At 52.3% G+C, this 21,826-nt stretch overlaps 1 protein-coding gene across 1 annotated transcript in view; it reads right to left on the bottom strand.

Annotated features, from left to right (window-relative positions):
- Positions 1 to 7,849: 7,849 nt before the first annotated feature.
- Positions 7,850 to 21,826, bottom strand: part of LOC121283924 (mitochondrial inner membrane protein OXA1L-like) — a 115,314-nt gene continuing 101,337 nt past the window's right edge. The window contains exon 3 of the mRNA XM_041198726.1: positions 7,850 to 8,846. Within this exon, the coding sequence (XP_041054660.1) occupies positions 7,870 to 8,846 (977 nt within the window). The 3' untranslated portion in view covers positions 7,850 to 7,869. The remainder of the gene's footprint in view (positions 8,847 to 21,826) is intronic.

The following is a 21,826-nucleotide window of genomic DNA, read 5'->3' as shown; positions in this document are numbered from 1 at the left end:
AAGTCATTCGGTCTATGTCATTCGGTCTATGTCGTTCGGTGTATGTCTGTCGGTCGGTCTATGTCGTTCGGTCTATGTCGGTCAGTGGGTCTATGTCGGTCAGTCTATGTCAGTCGGTCTATGTTGGTCAGTCTATGTCGTTCGGTCTATGTCGATCGGTCTATGTCATTGGGTCTATCTCGGTCGCTCGGTCTGTCTATGTCGTTCGGTCTATGTCGATTGGTCTATGACGTTCGGTCTATGTCGTTCGATGTCGGTCGGTCGGTCTATATTGGTCAGTAGGTCTATGTTGGTCAGTCTATGTCAGTCGGTCTATGTCGGTTGGTGGGTCTATGTTGGTCAGTCTATGTCGGTCTATCTTTGTCGTTCGGTCTATGTTGGTCGGTCGATGTGGTTCGGTCGGTCTATGTCAGTCGGTCAATCTATGTCGGTCGCTCGGTCTATGTCGGTCGGTCTATGGCGGTCGGTCTATGTCGGTCGGTCTATGTCATTCGGTCGGTCTGTGTTGTTCAGTCGATGTCGTTGGGTCGGTCTATGTCGTTCAGTAGGTCTATGTCGGTCAGTCTATGTCAGTCGGTCTATGTCAGTCGGTCTATATCGTTCGGTCTATGTTGGTCAGTCGGTCATTGTCGTTTGGACTATGTGGTTCGGACTATGTCGGTCGCTCTATGTCGGTCGGTCGATGTCTTTCGGTTGGTCTATGTCGGTCGGTCAGTCGATCTCGGTCTTTCGGTCTATGTCGGTAGGTCTATGTCGGGCAGTTTATGTCGGTCGGTCTATTTCGGTCGGTCTATGTCGGTCGGTCTATGTTGGTTGGTCTATGTCGTTCGGTCTATGTTCGCTTGGACTATGTCAGTCAGTCTATGTCGCTCGGTCTATGTCGATCGGTCGGTCTATGTTGGTTGGTCTATGTGGTTCAGACTATGTCGCTCGGTCTATGTCAGTCGGTCTCTGTCGCTCAGTCTATGTCGGTCATTCGGTCTATGTAGGTCGTTCGGTCTATGTCGTTTGGACTATGTCGTTCCTTCTATGTCGGTCGGTCCAACTATGTCGGGCGGTCTATAGCGTGGGTCTATGTCGGTCGGTCTATGTCAGTCGTTTGGTCTATGTCGGTCGGTCTATGTCGGTCGATCTATGTCGTTCGGTCTATGTCGTTCGGTCTATGTCGGTCGGACTATTTCGTTGGGTCTGCCTATGTCGGTCAATCTATGTTGTTCGGTCTGTGTCGGTCGGTCTAAGTCGGTCGTTCGGGCTATGTCGTTCGGTATATGTCGTTCAGCCTATGTCGTCCAGGCAGTCTATGTCAGTCGGTCGATGTCATTCAGTTGGTCTATGTCGGTCGGTTGGTCTATGTCGGTCAGTCTATGTTAGTTGGTCTATGTCGTTTGGTCGGTCTATGTCGGTCAGTCTATGTCGTTCGGTCGGTCTATGTCGTTTGGTCTATATCGTTTGGTCTATGTCATTCGGTCAATGTCGGTCGGTCTATGTCGTTCGGTCTATGTCGTTCAGTCTATGTCGGTCGACCTATGTCGTTCGGTGTATGTCGTTCGGCCTGTGTCGGTCGGTCTAAGTCGGTCGTTCAGTCTATGTCGGTCGGTCGATGTCGTTCGGTCGACCTATGTCAGTCAGTCAGTCTATGTCGGTCGGTCTATGTCGGTCGGTCTATGTCATTCGGTCTATGTCGTTCGGTCTATGTCTGTCGGTCTATGTCGGTCGGTCTATGTCGTTCGTTCTATGTCATTCGGTCTATGTCGGTCGGTCTATGTCGGTTGGTCGTTTGTTCTATGTCAGTCGGTCTATGTCGTTCGGTCTATGTCGGTAGATCTATGACATTCGGTGTATGTCGTTCGGTCTATGTGGGTCGGTCTATGTCGGGCGGTTTATGGCAGTCGCACTATGTTGGTCGGTCTATGTCAGTCAGTCTATGGCGGTCGGTCTATGTCGGTCGGACTATGTCGGTCGGTCTATTTCAGTCGGTCTATGTCGGTCGGTCTCTGTCGGTCGTTTGGTCTATGTAGGTCGTTCGGTCTATGTCGTTAGGACTATGTCGTTCAGCCTATGTCGTTCGTTCTATCTCGGTCGGTCCAACTAGGCCCATCGGTCTATCTCAGTGCGTCTATGTCGGTCGGTCTATGTCGGTCGGTTGGATTATGTCGGTCAGTCGGTCGGTAGGTCTATGCGGGTCAGTCTAAGTCAGTCGGTCTATGTCGGTCAGTCTATGTCGTTCGGTCTATGTCGATAGGTCTATGTCGTTGGGTCTATGTCGGTCGCTCGGTCTATGTCGTTCGGTCTATGTCGTTCGGCCTATGTCGTTCGGTCTATGACATTCGGTCAAATTCGGTCGGTCTATGTCGTTCGGTCTATGATCGTTTGTACTATGTCAGTCAGTCTATGTCGCTCTGTCAATGTCGATCAGTCGGTTTATGTCGGTCGGTCTATGTGGTTCGGACTATGTCGGTCGGTCTACGTCGGTCGGTTTATGTCCTTCAGTCTTTGTCAGTCGGTCTATGTCATTCGGTCTATGTCGTGCGGTCTATGTCGGTCGGTCTATGTCGCTCGGTCTATGTCGGTCGTTCGGTCTATGTAGGTCATTCGGTATATGTCGTTCGGACTATGTCGTTCGTTCTATGTCGGTCGGTCTATGTCAGTCTTTCGGTCTATGTCGGTCGGTCTATGTTGGTCGGTCTATGTCGTTCGGTCTATGTCGGTCGGACTACTTTGTTGGGTCTGTCTATGACGGTCAATCTATGTCGTTCGGTCTATGTCGATCGGTCTATGTCGGTCGATCGTTCTATGTCGTTCGGTCTATGTCGGTCGGTCTATGTCGTTCGTTCTATGTAGTTCGGACTATGTTTGTCGGTCTATGTCGCTCGTTCTATATCGGTCGGTCCAACTACGTCCGTCGGTCTATCTCGGTGGGTCTATGTCGGTCAGTCTATGTCAGTCGTTCGGACTATGTTATTCGGTCCATGTCGGTTGGACTATGTCGGTCGGTCTATGTCGGTCGGCCTATGTCGTTTGGTCGTTCTATGCAGGTCAATCTATGTCGTTCGGTCTATATCGGTGGGTCTATGTCGGTCAGTGCTTCTATGTCGGTCAGTCGGTCAATGTCAGTCAGTCAATGTCGGTCGGCCTATGTCGGTCGGTCTATGTCGTTCGATCTATGTCGATCGGTCTATGTCGGTTGGTCTATGACGTTCGGTCAATGTCGGTCGGTCTATGTCGGTCGGTCTAAGTCGTTTGGTCGATGTCGATCGGTCAATATCGGACGGTCTATATCGGTCGGTCTATGTCGGTCGGTGGGTCTATGTTGGTCAGTCTATGTCAGTCGGTCTATGTTGTTGGGTCTATGTCGGTCGCTCGGTCTATGTCGTTCGGTCTATGTCGGTCGGTCTATGTCGTTCATTCTATGTAGTTCGGACTATGTTTGTCGGTCTATGTCGCTCGTTCTATATCGGTCAGTCCAACTACGTCCGTCGGTCTATCTCGGTGGGTCTATGTCGGTCAGTCTATGTCAGTCGTTCGGACTATGTTATTCGGTCCATGTCGGTTGGACTATGTCGGTCGGTCTATGTTGGTCGGCCTATGTCGTTTGGTCGTTCTATGCAGGTCAATCTATGTCGTTTGGTCTATATAGGTGGGTCTATGTCGGTCAGTGCTTCTATGTCGGTCGGTCGGTCAATGTCAGTCAGTCAATGTCGGTCGGCCTATGTCGGTCGGTCTATGTCGTTCGATCTATGTCGATCGGTCTATGTCGGTCGGTCTATGACGTTCGGTCAATGTCGGTCGGTCTATGTCGGTCGCTCTAAGTCGTTTGGTCTATGTCGATCGGTCTATATTGGACGGTCTATGTCGTTCGGTCTATGTCATTCGGTCGGTCTATGTCGGTCGGTGGGTCTATGTCGGTCAGTCTATGTCAGTTGGTCTATGTCGGTCAGTCTATGTCGTTCGGTCTATGACGATCGGTCTATGTCATTGGGTCTATGTCGGTCGCTCAATCTATGTCGTTCGGTCTATGTCGGTCTGTCTATGTCGTTCGGTCTATGTCGATCGGTCTATGTCGGTCTGTCTATGTCGGTCGGACTATGTCGATTGGTCTATGACGTTCGGTCTATGTCGTTCGATGTCGGTCGGTCAGTCTATATCGGTCGGTAGGTCTATGTCGGTCAGTCTATGTCAGTCGGTCTATGTCGGTTGGTGGGTCTATGTTGGTCGGTCTATGTCGGTCTGTCTATGTCGTTCGGTCTATGTTGGTCGGTCGATGTCGTTCGGTCGGTCTATGTCAGTCGGTCAATCTATGTCGGCCGCTCGGTCTATGTCGGTCGGTCTATGACGGTCGGTCTAAGTCGGTCGGTCTATGTCATTCGGTCGGTCTGTGTTGTTCAGTCGATGTCGTTGGGTCGGTCTATGTCGGTCAGTAGGTCTATGTCGGTCAGTCTATGTCAGTCGGTCTATGTCAGTTGTTGGGTTTATGTTGGTCGATCTATGTCGGTCTGTCTATGTCGTTCGGTCTATGTTGGTCGGTCGATGTCGTTCGGTCGGTCTACGTCAGTCGGTCAATCTATGTCGGTCGCTCGGTCTATGTCGGTCGGTCTATGACGGTCGGTCTATGTCGGTCGGTCTATGTCATTCGGTCGGTCTGTGTTGTTCAGTCGATGTCGTTGGGTCGGTCTATGTCGATCAGTAGGTCTATGTCGGTCAGTCTATGTCAGTCGGTCTATGTCATTCGGTCTATATCGTTCGGTCTATGTTGGTCAGTCGGTCATTGTCGTTTGGACTATGTGGTTCGGACTATGTCGGTCGCTCTATGTCGGTCGGTCGATGTCTTTCGGTTGGTCTATGTCAGTCGGTCAGTCGATCTCGGTCTTTCGGTCTATGTCGTTCGGTCTATGTCGGGCAGTTTACGTCGGTCGGTCTATTTCGGTCGGTCTATGTCGGTCGGTCTATGTCGGTCGGTCGGTCTATGTCGGTCGGTCTATGTCGGTCGGTCTATGTCGTTCGGTCTATGTTCGCTTGGACTATGTCAGTCAGTCTATGTCGCTCGGTCTATGTCGATCGGTCAGTCTATGTTGGTCGGTCTATGTGGTTCAGATGATGTCGGTCAGTTTATGTCGGTTGGTTTATGTCCTTCAGTCTATGTCAGTCGGTCTATGTCAGTCGGTCTATGTCGGTCGGTCTCTGTCGCTCGGTCTATGTCGGTCATTCGGTCTATGTAGGTCGTTCGGTCTATGTCGTTTGAACTATGTCGTTCGTTCTATGTCGGTCGGTCCAACTATGTCGGTCGGTCTATAGCGTGGGTCTATGTCGGTCGGTCTATGTCAGTCGTTCGGTCTATGTCGGTCGGTCTATGTCGGTCGATCTATGTCGTTCGGTCTATGTCGTTCGGTCTATGTCGGTCGGACTATTTCGTTGGGTCTGCCTATGTCGGTCAATCTATGTTGTTCGGTCTGTGTCGGTCGGTCTAAGTCGGTCGTTCGGGCTATGTCGTTCGGTCCATGTCGTTCGTTCTATGTCGTCCAGGCAGTCTATGTCAGTCGGTCGATGTCGTTCAGTTGGTCTATGTCGGTCGGTAGGTCTATGTCAGTCAGTCTATGTTAGTTGGTCTATGTCGTTTGGTCGGTCTATGTCGGTCAGTCTATGTCGTTCGGTCGGTCTATGTCGTTTGGTCTATGTCGTTTGGTCTATGTCATTCGGTCAATGTCGGTCGACCTATGTCGTTCGGTGTATGTCGTTCGGTCTATGTCGGTCGGCCTATTTCGTTTTTTCTGTCTATGTCGGTCAGTCTATGTCGTTCGGCCTGTGTCGGTCGGTCTAAGTCGGTCGGTCGGTCTATGTCGGTCGGTCGATGTCGTTCGGTCGATCTATGTCAGTCGGTCAGTCTATGTCGGTCGGTCTATGTCATTCAGTCTATGTCATTCGGTCTATGTCGTTCGGTGTATGTCTGTCGGTCGGTCTATGTCGTTCGGTCTATGTCTGTCGGTCTATGTCGGTCGGTCTATGTCGGTCGGTCTATGTCATTCGGTCTATGTCGGTCGGTCTATGTCGGTTGGTCGTTCGTTCTATGTCAGTCGGTCTATGTCGTTCGGTCTATGTCGGTAGATCTATGACATTCGGTGTATGTCGTTCGGTCTATGTCGGTCGGTCTATGTCGGGCGGTTTATGTCAGTCGCACTATGTCGGTCGGTCTATGTCAGTCGGTCTATGGCGGTCGGTCTATGTCGGTCGGTCTATGTCAGCCGGTCTACTTCGGTCGGTCTATGTCGGTCGGTCTATGTCGGTCGGTCTCTGTCGGTCGTTTGGTCTATGTAGGTCGTTCGGTCTATGTCGTTAGGACTATGTCATTCAGTCTATGTCGTTCGTTCTATCTCGGTCGGTCCAACTAGGTCCATCGGTCTATCTCGGTGCGTCTATGTCGGTCGGTCTATGTCGGTCGTTCGGTCTATGTCGGTCGGTCTATGTCGTTCGTTCTATGTCGGTCGGTCCAACTATGTCTGTCGGTCTATCTCGGTGGGTCTATGTCAGTTGGTCTATGTCGGTTGGTGGGTCTATGTTGGTCGGTCTATGTCGGTCTGTCTATGTCGTTCGGTCTATGTCGGTCGGTCGATGTCGTTCGGTCTATGTCAGTCGGTCAATCTATGTCGGTCGCTCGGTCTATGCCGGTCGGTCTATGACGGTCGGTCTATGTCCGTCGGTCTATGCCATTCGGTCGGTCTGTGTTGCTCGGTCGATGTCGTTCGGTCAGTCTATGTCGGTCAGTAGGTCTATGTCAGTCAGTCTATGTCAGTCAGTCTATGTCGGTCGGTTAATATCGTTCGGTCTATGTCGGTCAGTCGGTCATTGTCGGTCGGACTATGTGGTTCGGACTATGTCGGTCGCTCTATGTCGGTCGGTCGATGTCTTTCAGTTGATCTATGTCAGTCGGTCAGTCGATGTCAGTCTTTCGGTCTATGTCTGTCGGTCTATGTCGGGCTGTTTATGTCGGTCGGACTATGTCGGTCAGTCTATTTCGGTTGGTCTATATCGGTCGGTCTATGTCGGTCGGTCGGTCTATGTCGGTCAGTCTATGTCGTTCGGTCTAAGTCGCTCGGTCTATGTCGGTTGGTTGCTCGTTCTCTGTCGTTCAGTCAGTCTATGTCCGTCGGTCTATGACGGTCGGTCGTTCGGTGTATGTCGGTCGGTCTATGTCGGGCGGTTTATGTCGGTTGGAATATGTCGGTCAGTCTATGTCGGTCTGTCTATGCCGGTCGGTAGGTCTATGTCGGTCGGTATATTTTGTTCGGTCTATGTTGTTTGGTCTATGTCGTTTGGTCCATGTCGGTCTGTCTATGTCATTCGGTCTATGTCCATCGGTCTATGTCGGTCGGTCCATGTCGTTCGGTCTATGTCGGTCGATCGTTCTATGTCCTTCGGTCTATGTCGGTCGGTCTAGGTCCTTCAGTCTATGTAGTTCGGACTATGTTTGTCGGTCTATGTCGGTCGGTCTATGTCGCTCGTTCTATGTCGGTCGGTCCAACTGTGTCCGTCGGTCTATCTCGGTGGGTCTATGTCGGTCGGCCTATGTCAGTCGTTTGGACTATGTGGTTCGGTCTATGTCGGTCGGACTATGTCGCTCGGTCTATGTCGTTCGGTCTATGTCGATCGGTCTATGTCGTTCGGTCTATCTCCGTGGGTCTATGTCGGTCGGTCTATGACGGTCGGTCAGTCTATATCAGTCGTTCGGTCTATGTCCGTCGGTCTATGTCGGTCGCTCTATTTTGGTCGGTTTATTTATTTTTAAAAAATTTTTTGTTTGAAACATAATCAGTTTTTAATTGAAAGTCAATCTCCAAACAAGGTTAATGAGAGGGTTCCTGTTCCACACGGCGGCCTCTAGCCGATTGTGTCCTGCCATGGTTGTTTCTTGCTTTGGCTGCTCCCCCCCAGAGTCCGAGGGGAGGGCTCTGTCTGCTTGAGCGGGTTCTGTGCAAACGTCTGCCTCAGGGGTCCTTTGGCTGCGAGGTCCAGGTGATGTTTGATTCTCCGCTTCCTCTCCTCAAGCTGCTGTGCTGCCTGGGCATTCTTCCAGCCTGACTTCATACTCTTGAGGAAGCCCTCGCTGCAAGGCAGCACCGAGGAGTCGTGTTTGATCTGCTCCGGGATCTTCAGCTTCCTCCGGACAGCCGGAATGCGCAGGAATCCCACTTGGACCAGCGAGTAGATGTTGGAGGTCAGCCAGTAGGTGAAGACGGCCGTGGGGAAGGACATGGTGAAGAGGAGAATGACCAACAGCATTATCCGGAACACAACCTTCATGGTGCGAAGATTAGGATTATCCACACCCGACTCAGCATCAAGCTCGATGATGCCCCACATCGTGCTGGTGACGATTATCGGCAGCAGATAGAATGGGTCGGGCGCCGTGAGGTCTGTGAACCACCATAAGCCTCCTGTCTGTAAACTGGGCACGGGTAGGTAGGCCATCTGACGCAAATCCACAAAGTACGAGATGAAAATGGGGGCCTGGACGAGAGGCACCAGGAATCCACGGAGCGGGTTAACATCGTGTTTCTTCTGAAAGAGCATCAGGTCAGAGTACGCTTTAGCAAACTCAAACTTGTTGCCATTGGTTTTGGACTCGTTCATCTTGTTGATCAGTTTTGTCATCTCAGGAAGATGGTTGTTGAGTTTTGCAGCCTCTCGCTGACCCTTCACAATGACAGGGAAGACCAGAGTGCGAGCAAGTACCGTCCCGGCCACGATGGCCCCCCACCAAGGGAGGCCCACGTCCAGGTGGATGAACTCCAGGATGTTCGGCACCAGCCCCACCGGCGTGTACCCGCCCAGGCCCAAGTCCACCAGCAGTCGGTCTATGTCATTCGGTCGGTCTATGTTGGTTGGTCTATATCGGTAGGTCTATGTCGGTCGGTCTATGCCATTCGGTCTATGTCGGTCGGTCTATGTCGGTCGGTCTATGTCAGTCAGTTTATGTCGTTCAGTCTATTTCAGTCGGTCCCTGTCGTTTGCTCTATGTTGGTCGTTTGGTCTATGTGGGTCGTTCGGTCTATGTCGTTCGGACTATGTCGTTCGGTCTAGGTCGTTCGTTCTATGTCGGTCGGTGCAACTATGTCCGTCAGTCTATCTCGGTGGTTCTATGTCGGTCGGTCCATGTCGGTCGCTCGGTCTATGTGGTTGGGTCTTGTCGGTCGGTCTATGTCGGTCGGTCTAAGTCGTTTGGTCGTTCTATGTAGGTCAGTCTATGTCGTTCGGTCTATATTGTGGGTCTATGTCGGTTGGTCGATCTATATCAGTTGGTCGATCAATATCGGTCGGCCTATGTCGGTCGGTCTAGTCGATCTGTCTCTGTCGGTCAGTCTATGATGTTCGGTCTATGTCAGACGGACTATGTCGCTCGGTCTATGTCAGTCGGTCGGGCTATGTCGGTCACTCGGTCTATGTCGGTCAGTCTAGGACAGTCGGTCTATGTCGTTCGGTCTATTTCGGTTGGTCCCTGCCGTTCGCTCTATGTTGGTCGTTTGGTCTATGTAGGTCGTTCGGTCTATGTCGTTCGGACTATGTCGTTCGGTCTATGTCGTTCATTCTATGTCGGTCAGTCCAACTATGTCCGTCAGTCTATCTCGGTGGTTCTATGTCGGTCGGTCCATGTCGGTCGCTCGGTCTATGTGGTTCGGTCTATGTCGGTCGGACTATGTTGGTCGGTCTAAGTCGTTTGGTCGTTCTATGTAGGTCAGTCTATGTCGTTCGGTCTATATCGGTGGGTCTATGTCGGTTGATCGGTCTATGTCGGTCGGTCGGTCAATGTCGGCCGGTCAGTCAATGTCGGTCGGTCTATGTCAGTCGGTTTATGTCGTTCGGTCTATGTCGGTGTTTTGGTTTATGTAGGTCGTTCGGTCTCTGTCGTTCGGACTATGTCGTTCGGTCTATGTCGTTCATTCTATGTCGGTCGGTCCAACTATGTCCGTCAGTCTATCTCGGTGGTTCTATGTTGGTCGGTCCATGTCGGTCGCTCGGTCTATGTGGTTCGGTCTATGTCGGTCGGACTATGTCGGTCGGTCTAAGTCGTTTGTTCGTTCTATGTAGGTCAGTCTATGTCGTTCGGTCTATATCGGTGGGTCTATGTCGGTTGATCGGTCTATGTCGGTCGGTCGGTCAATGTCGGTCGGTCGGTCAATGTCGGTCGGTCAGTCAATGTCGGTCGGTCTATGTCAGTCGATTTATGTCGTTCAGTCTATGTCGGTGTTTTGGTTTATGTAGGTCGTTCGGTCTGTGTCGTTCGGACTATGTCGTTCGGTCTATGTCGTTCGGTCAATGTCAGTCGGTCTATGACGGTTGGTCTATGTCGGTCGGTTTATGTCGTTCGGGCGGTCTGTGTCGGTCGGTCGATGTCGATCGGTCGGTCTATGTCAGTCGGTAGGTCTATGTCGGTCAGTCTATGTCGATCGGTCTATGTCGGTCGGTCTATGTCGGTCGGTCGGTCTAACGGTCTATGTCGGTCGGTCTATGTCGGTCGGTCTATGTCAGTCGGTCTATGTCAGTCGGTCAGTCTATGTCGGTTTTTCGGTCTATGTCGTTCAGTCTATGTCGGTCGGTCCATGTCAGTCGGTCTATGTCGGGTCGGTCTATATCGGTGGGTCTATGTCGGTTGATCGGTCTATGTCGGTCGGTCGGTCAATGTCGGTCGGTCAGTCAATGTTGGTCGGTCTATGTCAGTCGGTTTATGTCGTTCGGTCTATGTCGGTGTTTTGGTTTATGTAGGTCGTTCGGTCTATGTCGTTCGGACTATGTCGTTCGGTCTATGTCGTTCGGACTATGTCGTTCGGTCTATGTCATTCGGTCAATGTCGGTCGGTCTATGACGGTTGGTCTATGTCGGTCGGTTTATGTCGTTCGGGCGGTCTGTGTTGGTCGGTCGATGTCGATCGGTCGGTCTATGTCAGTCGGTAGGTCTATGTCGGTCAGTCTATGTTGATCGGTCTATGTCGGTCGGTCTATGTCGGTCGGTCGGTCTAACGGTCTATGTCGGTCGGTCTATGTCGTTCGGTCTATGTCGGTCGGTCTATGTCGGTCGGTCTATGTCGGTCGGTCTATGTCAGTTGGTCGGGCTATGTCGGTCACTCGGTCTATGTCGTTGGGTCTATGTCGGTCGGTGTCGTTCGGTCGGTCTATGGCGGTCGGTCTATGTCGTTCGGTCGGGCTGTGTTGGGTTGGTCGATGTCGTTCGGTCGGTCTATGTCGGTCAGTCTATGTCAGTCGGTCTATTTCGGTTGGTCGGTCTATGTCGGTCGGTCGATGTCGTTCGGTCGATCTATGTCAGTCGGACAGTCTATGTCGGTGGTTCAGTCTATGTCGGTCGGTCGATGTCGGTCAGTCTATGTCGGTCGTTCGGTCTATGTCGTTCGGTTTATATCGTTCGGTCTATGTCATTCGATCTATGTCGGTCGGTCTATGTCAATCTGTCTATCTCGGTCGTTCCATGTCAGTCGGTCTATGTCGGTCAGTCTGTGTCGGTCGGTCTATGTCGGTCAGTCTATGTCGGTCGGCCTATCTCGGTCGGTCTATGTCGGTAGGTCTATGTCGGTTGGTCAGTCAAAGTTGATCGGTCGGTCCATGTCAGTCGGTCTATGTCGGTCGGTCTGTGTCGGTCGGTCAATGTCAGTCGGTCTGGTCGGTCGGTCTATGTCGGTCGGTCTATGTTGGTCAGCCTATCTCGGTCGGTCTGTCTCTGTTGCTCGGTCTACGTCGGTCGGTCTATGTTGGTCAATCTATGTCGGTTGATCGGTCAAAGTCAGTCGGTCGGTCTATGTCAGTCAGTCTATGTCGGGCGGTCGGTCAAAGTCGATCGGTCGCTCTATGTCGGTCGGTCCATGTCAGTCGGTCAGTAGGTCTACGTCGGTTGGTCGGTCGTTCTATTTCGGTCGGTCGGTCTATGTCAGTCGGTCTATGTCAGTCGGTCAGTCTATGTCGGTTTTTCGGTCTATGTCGTTCGGTCTATGTCGGTCGGTCCATGTCAGTCGGTCTATGTCAGGTCGGTCTTTGTCGGTCGGTCTATGTCGGCCGGTCTATGTCGGTCGGTCGGTCTATGTCGGTCGTTCGGACTATGTCGTTCGGTCTATGTCGCTGGGTCTATGTCATTCGGTCTATGTTATTCGGTCTATGTCGTTCGGTCTATGTCGGTCGGTCGGTCTATGTTGTTCGGTCTATGTCGGTTGGTCGGTCTTTGTCGGTCGGTCTACCTCGGTCAGTCTATCTCGGTCGGTCTGTCTCAGTTGGTCGGTCTATGTTGGTCAGTCTATGTCGGTCGATCTATGTCGGTTGGTCGGTCAAAGTCAGTCGGTCGGTCTATGTCAGTCAGTCTATGTCGGGCGGTCGGTCAAAGTCGATCAGTCACTCTATGTCGGTCGGTCCATGTCAGTCGGTCTATGTCGGGTCGGTCTTTGTCGGTCGGTCTATGTCAGTTGGTCTATGTCGGGTGGTCGGTCAAAGTCGATCGGTCGCTCTATATCGGTCGGTCCATGTTAGTCGGTCTATGTCGGTTGGTCGGTCGTTCTATTTCGGTCGGTCGGTCTATATCAGTCGGTCTATGTCAGTCGGTCAGTCTATGTCGGTTTTTCGGTCTATGTCGTTCGGTCTATGTCGGTTGGTCCATGTCAGTCGATCTATGTCGGGTCGGTCTATGTCGGTCGGTCTATGTCGGTCGGTCTATGTCGGTCAGCCTATCTCAGTCGGTCCATGTCGGCCGGTCTATGTCGGTCGGTCGGTAGGTCTAAGTCGGTTGGTCGGTCTATGTCGGTCGGACCATGTCAGTCGGTCTATGTCGGTCGGTCTATGTCGGGCGGAGTATGTTGGTCGGTCGGTCTTGGTTGGTCGGTCTATGTCGGCCGGTCTATGTCGGTCGGTCGGTCTATGTCGGTCGTTCGGACTATGTCGTTCGGTCTATGTCGCAGGGTCTATGTCGTTCGGTCTATGTTATTCGGTCTATGTCGTTCGGTCTATGTCGGTCGGTCGGTCTATGTTGTTCGGTCCATGTCAGTTGGTCGGTCTTTGTCGGTCGGTCTATCTCGGTCGGTCTGTCTCATTTGGTCGGTCTATGTCGGTCGGTCTATGTCGGTCGGACTATGTTGGTCGATCTATGTCGGTTGGTCGGTCAAAGTCAGTCGGTTGGTCTATGTCAGTCGGTCTATGTCGCTCGGTCTATGACATTCGGTCAATGTCGGTCGGTCTATGTCGGTCGGTCTATGTCGTTCGGTCTATGTTCGTTTGGACTATGTCAGTCAGTCTATGTCGCTCGGTCTATGTCGATCGGTCAGTCTATGTCGGTCGGTCTATGTCGTTCGGTCTATGTCGGTCGGTCTATGTCAGTGGGTTTATGTCGTTCGGTCTATGTCGGTCGGTCTATGTCGTTCGGTCTATGTTCGTTTGGACTATGTCAGTCAGTCTATGTCGCTCGGTCTATGTCGATCGGTCAGTCTATGTCGGTCAGTTTATGTCCTTCAGTCTATGTCAGTCGGTCTATGTCGGTCGGTCTATGTCGTTCGGTATATGTCGGTCGGTCTCTGTCGCTCGGTCTATGTCGGTCGTTCGGTCTATGTAGGTCGTTCTATGTCGGTCGGTCCAACTATGTCAGTCGGTCTATAGCGTGGGTCTATGTCGGTCAGTCTATGTCAGTTGGTCGGTCTATGTCGGTTGATCTATGTCGTTCAATCTATGTCGCTCGGTCTATGTCGGTCGGACTATTTCGTTGTGTCTGCCTATGTCGGTCAATCTATGTCGTTCGGTCTGTGTCGGTCGGTCTAAGTCGGTCGTTTGGGCTATGTCGGTTGATCCATGTCGTTCAGTCTATGTCGTTCAGGCAGTCTATGTCGGTCGGTCGATGTCGTTCAATTGGTCTATGTCGGTCAGTAGGTCTATGTCGGTCAGTATATGTTAGTCGGTCTATGTCGTTTGGTCGGTCTATGTCGGTCAGTCTATGTCGTTTGGTCTATGTCGATCGGTCTATGTCTTTCGATTTATGTCGTTCAGTCGGTCTATGTCATTTGGTCTATGTCGTTCGGTCTATGTCATTCGGTCAATATCGGTTGATCTATGTCGGTCCGTCTATGTTGGTCGGTCGATGTCGTTCGATCTATATGGTTCGGACTATGTCGGTCGGACTATGTCGGTCGGTCTATGTCTTTCGGTCTATGTCGGTCGGTCTATGTCGGTCGGTCGGTCTATGTCGGTCGGTCGGTCTATGTCGGTCGGTCTATGTCTGTCGGTCTATGTCGGTCGGTCTATGTCATTCGGTCTATGTCAGGCGGTTTATGTCGTTCGCTCTATGTCGGTCGGTCTATGTCGTTCGGTCTATGTCGTTCGGTCTATGACATTCGGTCAATGTCGGTCGGTCTATGTCGGTCGGTCTATGTCGTTCGGTCTATGATTGTTTGTACTATGTCAGTCAGTCTATGTCGCTCTGGCAATGTCGATCGGTCGGTCTATGTCGGTCGGTCTATGTGGTTCGGACTATGTCGGTCGGTCTATGTCGGTCGGTTTATGTCCTTCAGTCTTTGTCAGTCGGTCTATGTCATTCGGTCTATGTCGTTCGGTCTATGTCGGTCGGTCTATGTCGCTCGGTCTATGTCGGTCGTTCGGTCTATGTAGGTCATTCGGTCTATCTTGTTCGGACTACGTCGTTCGTTCTATGTCGGTCGGTCTATGTCAGTCTTTCGGTCTATGTCGGTCGGTCTATGTCGGTCGGTCTATGTCGTTCGGTCTATGTCAGTCGGACTACTTCGTTGGGTCTGTCTATGACGGTCAATCTATGTCATTCGGTCTATGTCGGTCGATCGTTCTATGTCGTTCGGTCTATGTCGGTCGGTCTATGTCGTTCGTTCTATGTAGTTCGGACTATGTTTGTCGGTCTATGTCGCTCGTTCTATATCGGACGGTCCAACTACGTCCGTCGGTCTATCTCGGTGGGTCTCTGTCGGTCAGTCTATGTTAGTCGTTCGGACTATGTTATTCGGTCTATGTCGGTTGGACTATGTCGGTCGGTCTATGTCGGTCGGCCTATGTCGTTTGGTCGTTCTATGTAGGTCAATCTATGTCGTTCGGTCTATATCGGTGGGTCTATGTCGGTCAGTGCTTCTATGTCGGTCAGTCAATGTCGGTCGGCCTATGTCGGTCGGTCTATGACGTTCGGTCAATGTCGGTCGGTCTATGTCGGTCGGTCTAAGTCGTTTGGTCGATGTCGATCGGTCTATATCGGACGGTCTATATCGGTCGGTCTATGTCGGTCGGTGGGTCTATGTTGGTCAGTCTATGTCAGTCGGTCTATGTCGGTCAGTCTATGTCGTGCGGTCTATGTCGATCGGTCTATGTCGTTGGGTCTATGTCGGTCGCTCGGTCTATGTCGTGCGGTCTATGTCGTTCGGTCTATGTCGGTCGGTCGGTCTATGTTGTTCGGTCTATGTCGGTTGGTCGGTCTTTGTCGGTCGGTCTATGTCGGTTGGTCGGTCTTTGTCGGTCGGTCTATCTCGGTCAGTCTATCTCGGTCGGTCTGCCTCAGTTGGTCGGTCTATGTCGGTCGGTCTATGTCGGTCGGTCTATGTTGGTCGATCTATGCCGGTTGGTCGGTCAAAGTCAGTCGGTTGGTCTATGTCAGTGAGTCTATGTCGGGCGGTCGGTCAAAGTCGATCGGTCGCTCTATGTCGGTCGGTCCATGTCAGTCCGTCAGTAGGTCTACGTCGGTTGGTCAGTCTATGTCGGTTGGTCGGTCGTTCTATTTCGGTCGGTCGGTCTATGTCAGTCGGTCTATGTCAGTCGGTCAGTCTATGTCGGTTTTTCGGTCTATGTCGTTCGGTCTATGTCGGTCGGTCCATGTCAGTCGGTCTATGTCGGGTCGGTCTTTGTCGGTCGGTCTATGTCAGTCGGTCTATGTCGGGTGGTCGGTCAAAGTCGATCGGTCGCTCTATATCGGTCGGTCCATGTTAGTCGGTCTATGTGGGTCGGTCAGTAGGTCTATGTCGGTTGGTCGGTCTATGTCGGTTGGTCGGTCGTTCTATTTTGGTCGGTCGGTATATATCAGTCGGTCTATGTCAGTCGGTCAGTCTATGTCGGTTTTTCGGTCTATGTCGGGTCGGTCTATGTCGGTCGGTCTATGTCGGTCGGTCTATCTCAGTCGGTCTGTCTCAGTTGCTCGGTCTATGTCGGTCGGTCTATGTTGGTCGGTCTATCTCGGTCGGTCTGTCTCTGTTGCTCGGTCTATGTCGGTCGGTCTATGTTGTTCGATCTATGTCGGTTGATCAGTCAAAGTCAGTCGGTCGGTCTATGTCAGTCGGTCTATGTCGGGTGGTCGGTCAAAGTCGATCGGTCGCTCTATGTCGGTCGGTCCATGTTAGTCGGTCTATGTGGGTCGGTCAGTAGGTCTATGTCGGTTGGTCGGTCTATGTCGGTTGGTCAGTCGTTCTATTTCGGTCAGTCGGTCTATGTCAGTCGGTCTATGTCAGTCGGTCAGTCTATGTCGGTTTGTCGGTCTATGTCGTTCGGTCTATGTCGGTCAGTCCATGTCAGTCGGTCTATGTCGGGTCGGTCTATGTCGGTCGGTCTATGTCAGTCGGTCTATGTCGGTCGGCCTATCTCAGTCGGTCCATGTCGGCCGGTCTATGTCGGGTGGTCGGTCAAAGTCGATCGGGCGGTCCATGTCGGTCGGTTGGTAGGTCTAAGTCGGTTGGTCGGTCTATGTCGGTCGGTCCATGTCAGTCGGTCTATGTCATTCGGTCTCTGTCGTTCGGTCTATGTCGGTCAGTCGGTCTATGTTGTTCGGTCTATGTCGGTTGGTCGGTCTTTGTCGGTCGGTCTATCTCCGTCGGTCTATCTCCGTCGGTTTGTCTCAGTTGGTCGGTCTATGTCGGTCAGTCTTTGTCGGTCAGTCTATCTCGGTCGGTCTATCTCCGTCGGTTTGTCTCAGTTGGTCGGTCTATGTCGGTCGGTCTATGTTGGTCGATCTATGTCGGTTGATCGGTCAAAGTCAGTCGGTCGGTCTATGTCAGTCGGTCTATGTCGGGTGGTCGGTAAAAGTCGATCGGTCGCTCTATGTCGGTCGGTCCATGTTAGTCGGTCTATGTCAGTCGGTCAGTAGGTCTATGTCAGTTGGTCGGCCTATGTCGGTTGGTTGGTCGTTGTATTTCGGTCGGTCGGTCTATGTCAGTCGGTCTGTGTCAGTCGGTCAGTCTATGTCAGTTTTTCGGTCTATGTCGGTCGGTCTATGTCGGTCGGTCTATGTCGGTCAGTCTATCTCAGTCGGTCCATGTCGGCCGGTCTATGTCGGTCGGTCGGTAGGTCTATGTCGGTTGGTCGGTCGGACCATGTCAGTCGGTCTATGTCGGTCGGTCTATGTCGGGCGGAGTATGTTGGTCGGTCGGTCCTGGTTGGTCGGTCTATGTCGGCCGGTCTATGTCGGTCGGTCGGTCTATGTCGGTCGTTCGGACTATGTCGTTCGGTCTATGTCGCTGGGTCTATGTCGGTCGTTCGGACTATGTCGTTCGGTCTATGTCGCTCGGTCTATGTCGGTCAGTCGGTCTATGTCGGTCGGTCCATGTCAGTCGGTCTACGTCATTCGGTCTCTGTCGTTCGGTCTATGTCGGTCAGTCGGTCTATGTTGTTCGGTCTATGTCGGTTGGTCGGTCTTTGTCGGTCGGTCTATGTCGGTCGGTCTATGTCGGTCGGCCTATCTCATTCGGTCCATGTCGGCCGGTCTATGTCGGGTGGTCGGTCAAAGTCGATCGGGCAGTCTATGTCGGTCGGTCGGTAGGTCTAAGTTGGTTGGTCGGTCTATGTCGGTCGGTCCATGTCAGTCGGTCTATGTCAGTCGGTCTATGTCGGGCGGAGTATGTTGGTCGGTCGGTCTTGGTGGGTCGGTCTATGTCGGGCGGTCTATGTCGGTCGGTCGGTCTATGTCGGTCGGTCGGTCTATGTTGTTTAGTCTATGTCGGTTGGTCGGTCTTTGTCGGCCGGTCTATCTCGGTCGGTCTGTCTCAGTTGGTCGGTCTATGTCGGTCGGTCTATGTTGGTTGGTCTATCTCGGTCAGTCTGTCTCTGTTGCTCGGTCTATGTCGGTCGGTCTATGTTGGTCGATCGGTCTATGTCGCTTGGTCTACGTCGGTCAGTCTACGTCGGTCGGTCAGTCTATGTCGGTCGGTCTATGTCGTTCGGTCTATGTCAGTCAGTCTAAGTCGGTCATTCTGTCTATGTCGTTGGTTCGGTCTATGTCGTTCGGTCGATGTCGGTCAGTCTATGTCGGTCGTTCGGTCTATGTCGTTCGGTCTATATCTTTCGGTCTATGTCATTTGGTCTATGTCATTCGATCTATGTCGGTCGGTCTATGTCAATCGGTCTATCTCGGTCGGTTCATGTCAGTCGGTCTATGTCGGTCAGCCTATCTTGGTCGGTCTATGTCGGCCGGTCTATGTCGGTTGGTCAGTCAAAGTTGATCGGTCGGTCCATGTCAGTCGGTCTATGTCGGTCGGTCTGTGTCGGTCGGTCTATGTAGGTCGGTCTATGTTAGTCGGTCTATGTCAGTCGGTCTATGTCGGTCGGCCTATCTCAGTCGGTCTATGTCGCTCAGTCTATGTCGTTCGGTCTATGTCGTTCGGTCTATGTCATTCGGTCTATGTCGCTGGCTCTATGTCGTTCGGTCTATGTCATTCGGTCTATGTCATTCGGTCTATGTCGTTCGGTCTACGTCGGTCGGTCGGTCTATGTTGTTCGGTCTATGTCGGTTGGTCGGTTTTTGTCGGTCGGTCTATCTCGGTCGGTTTATCTCGGTCGGTCTGTCTCAGTTGGTCGGTCTATGTCGGTCGGTCTATGTTGGTCGGTCTATCTTGGTCAGTCTGTCTCTGTTGCTCGGTCTATGTCGGTCGGTCTATGTCAGTCGGTCTATGTTGGTCGATCTATGTCGGTTGATCGGTCAAAGTCAGTCGGTCGGTCTATGTCAGTCGGTCTATGTCGGGGGTGGTCGGTCAAAGTCGATCGGTCGCTCTATGTCGGTCGGTCCATGTTAGTCGGTCTATGTCAGTCGGTCAGTAGGTCTATGTCAGTTGGTCGGTCTATGTCGGTTGGTCGGTCGTTCTATTTCGGTCGGTCGGTCTACGTCAGTCGGTCTGTGTCAGTCGGTCAGTCTATGTCGGTTTTTCGGTCTATGCCGTTCGGTCTATGTCGGTCGGTCCATGTCAGTCGGTCTATGTCAGGTCAGTCTATGTCGGTCGGTCTATGTCAGTCGGTCTAGGTCGGGTGGTCGGTCAAAGTCGATCGTTCGCTCTATGTCGGTCGGTCCATGTTAGTCGGTCTATGTGGGTCGGTCAGTAGGTCTATGTCGGTTGGTCGGTCTATGTCAGTTGGTCAGTCGTTCTATTTCGGTCGGTCGGTCTATGTCAGTCGGTCAGTCTATGTCGGTTTTTCGGTCTATGTCGTTCGGTCTATGTCGGTCAGTCCATGTCAGTCGGTCTATGTCGGGTCGGTCTATGTCGGTCGGTCTATGTCGGTCGGTCTATGTCGGTCAGCCTATCTCAGTTGGTCCATGTCGGCCGGTCTATGTCGGGTGGTCGGTCAAAGTCGATTGGGCGGTCTATGTCGGTCGGTCGGTAGGTCTAAGTCGGTTGGTCGGTCTATGTCGGTCGGTCCATGTCAGTCGGTCTATGTCATTCAGTCTCTGTCGTTCGGTCTATGTCGGTCGGTCGGTCTATGTTGTTTGGTCTATGTCGGTTGGTCGGTCTTTGTCGGTCGGTCTATCTCGGTCGGTCTATCTTGGTCGGTCTGTCTCAGTTGGTCGGTCTATGTCGGTCGGTCTATGTTGGTCGGTCTATCTCGGTTGGTCTGTCTCTGTTGCTTGGTCTATGTCGGTCGGTCTATGTCGGTCGGTCTATGTTGGTCGATCTATGTCGGTTGATCGGTCAAAGTCAGTCGGTCGGTCTATGTTAGTCGGTCTATATCGGGTAGTCGGTCAAAGTCAATCGGTCGCTCTATGTCGGTCGGTCCATGTTAGACGGTCGATGTCAGTCGGTCAGTAGGTCTATGTCAGTTGGTCGGTCTATGTCGGTTGGTCGGTCGTTCTATTTCGGTCGGTCGGTCGATGTCAGTCGGTCTGTGTCAGTCGGTCAGTCTATGTCGGTTTCTCGGTTTATGTCGTTCGGTCTATGTCGGTCGGTCCATGTCAGTCGGTCTATGTCAGGTCAGTCTATGTCGGTCGGTCTATGTCAGTCGGTCTATGTCGGGTGGTCGGTCAAAGTCGATCGTTCGCTCTATGTCGGTCGGTCCATGTTAGTCGGTCTATGTGGGTCGGTCAGTAGGTCTATGTCGGTTGGTCGGTCTATGTCAGTTGGTCAGTCGTTCTATTTCGGTCGGTCGGTCTATGTCAGTCGGTCAGTCTATGTCGGTTTTTCGGTCTATGTCGTTCGGTCTATGTCGGTCAGTCCATGTCAGTCGGTCTATGTCGGGTCGGTCTATGTCGGTCGGTCTATGTCGGTCGGTCTATCTCAGTCGGTCTGTCTCAGTTGGGTGGTCTATGTCGGTCGGTCTATGTTGGTCGGTCTATCTCGGTCGGTCTGTCTCTGTTGCTCGGTCTATGTCGGTCGGTCTATGTTGTTCGATCTATGTCGGTTGATCAGTCAAATTCAGTTGGTCGGTCTATGTCAGTCAGTCTATGTCGGGTGGTCGGTCAAAGTCGATCGGTCGCTCTATGTCGGTCGGTCCATGTCAGTCAGTCAGTAGGTCTATGTCGGTTGGTCGGTCTATGTCGGTCGGTCGGTCGTTCTATTTCGGTCGGTCGGTCTATGTCAGTCGGTCTATGTCAGTCGGTCAGTCTATGTCGGTTCGGTCTATGTCGGTCAGTCTATGTCGGTCGGTCTATGTCGGGTGGTCGGTCAAAGTCGATCGGTCGCTCTATATCGGTCGGTCCATGTTAGTCGGTCTATGTCAGTCGGTCAGTCTATGTCGGTTTTTCGGTCTATGTCGTTCGGTCTATGTCGGTCGGTCCATGTCAGTCGGTCTATGTCGGGTCGGTCTATGTCGGTCAGTCTATGTCGGTCAGTCTATGTCGGTCGGTCTATGTCAGTCGGCCTATCTCAGTCAGTCCATGTTGGCCAGTCTATGTCGGTCGGTAGGTCAAAGTCGGTTGGTCGGTCTAGTCGGTCGGTCCATGTCAGTCGGTCTATGTCGGCCGGTCTATGTCGAGCGGAGTATGTTGGTCGGTCGGTCTTGGTTGGTCGGTCTATGTCGGCCGGTCTATGTTGGTTGGTCGGTCTATGTCGGTTGTTCGGACTATGTCGTTCGGTCTATGTCGCTGGGTCTATGTCGTGGTCTATGTCATTCGGTCTATGTCGTTCGGTCTATGTCGGTCGGTCGGTCTATGTTGTTCGGTCTATGTCGGTTGGTCGGTCTATCTCGGTCGGTCTATCTCGGTCGGTTTGTCTCAGTTGGTCGGTCTATGTCGGTAGGTCTATGTTGGTCAGTCTATGTTGGTCGATCTATGTCGGTTGGTCGGTCCACGTCAGTCGGTTGGTCTATGTCAGTCGGTCTATGTCGGTCGGTCTATGTCGGGCGGAGTATGTCGGTCGGTCGGTCTTGGTTGGTTGGTCTATGTCGCTCGGTCTATTTCGGTCGTTCGATCTATGTCGGTCGTTCGGTCTATGTCCTTCGGTCTAAGTCGTTCGGTCTCTGTCGGTCGGTCGGTCTATGTTGGTCAGTCTATGTCGTTCGGTCTATGTCATTCGCTCTATGTCGTTCAGTCTATGTCGATCGGTCTATCTCGGTTGGTCCATGTCAGTCGGTCTATGTCGGTCAGTCTGTGTCGGTCGGTC

This window comes from Carcharodon carcharias, chromosome 11 (assembly GCF_017639515.1).
Source record: "Carcharodon carcharias isolate sCarCar2 chromosome 11, sCarCar2.pri, whole genome shotgun sequence".
In the NCBI taxonomy this organism is placed as follows: Eukaryota; Metazoa; Chordata; class Chondrichthyes; order Lamniformes; family Lamnidae; genus Carcharodon; species Carcharodon carcharias.
This window is presented reverse-complemented; position numbering and strand designations above follow the sequence as displayed.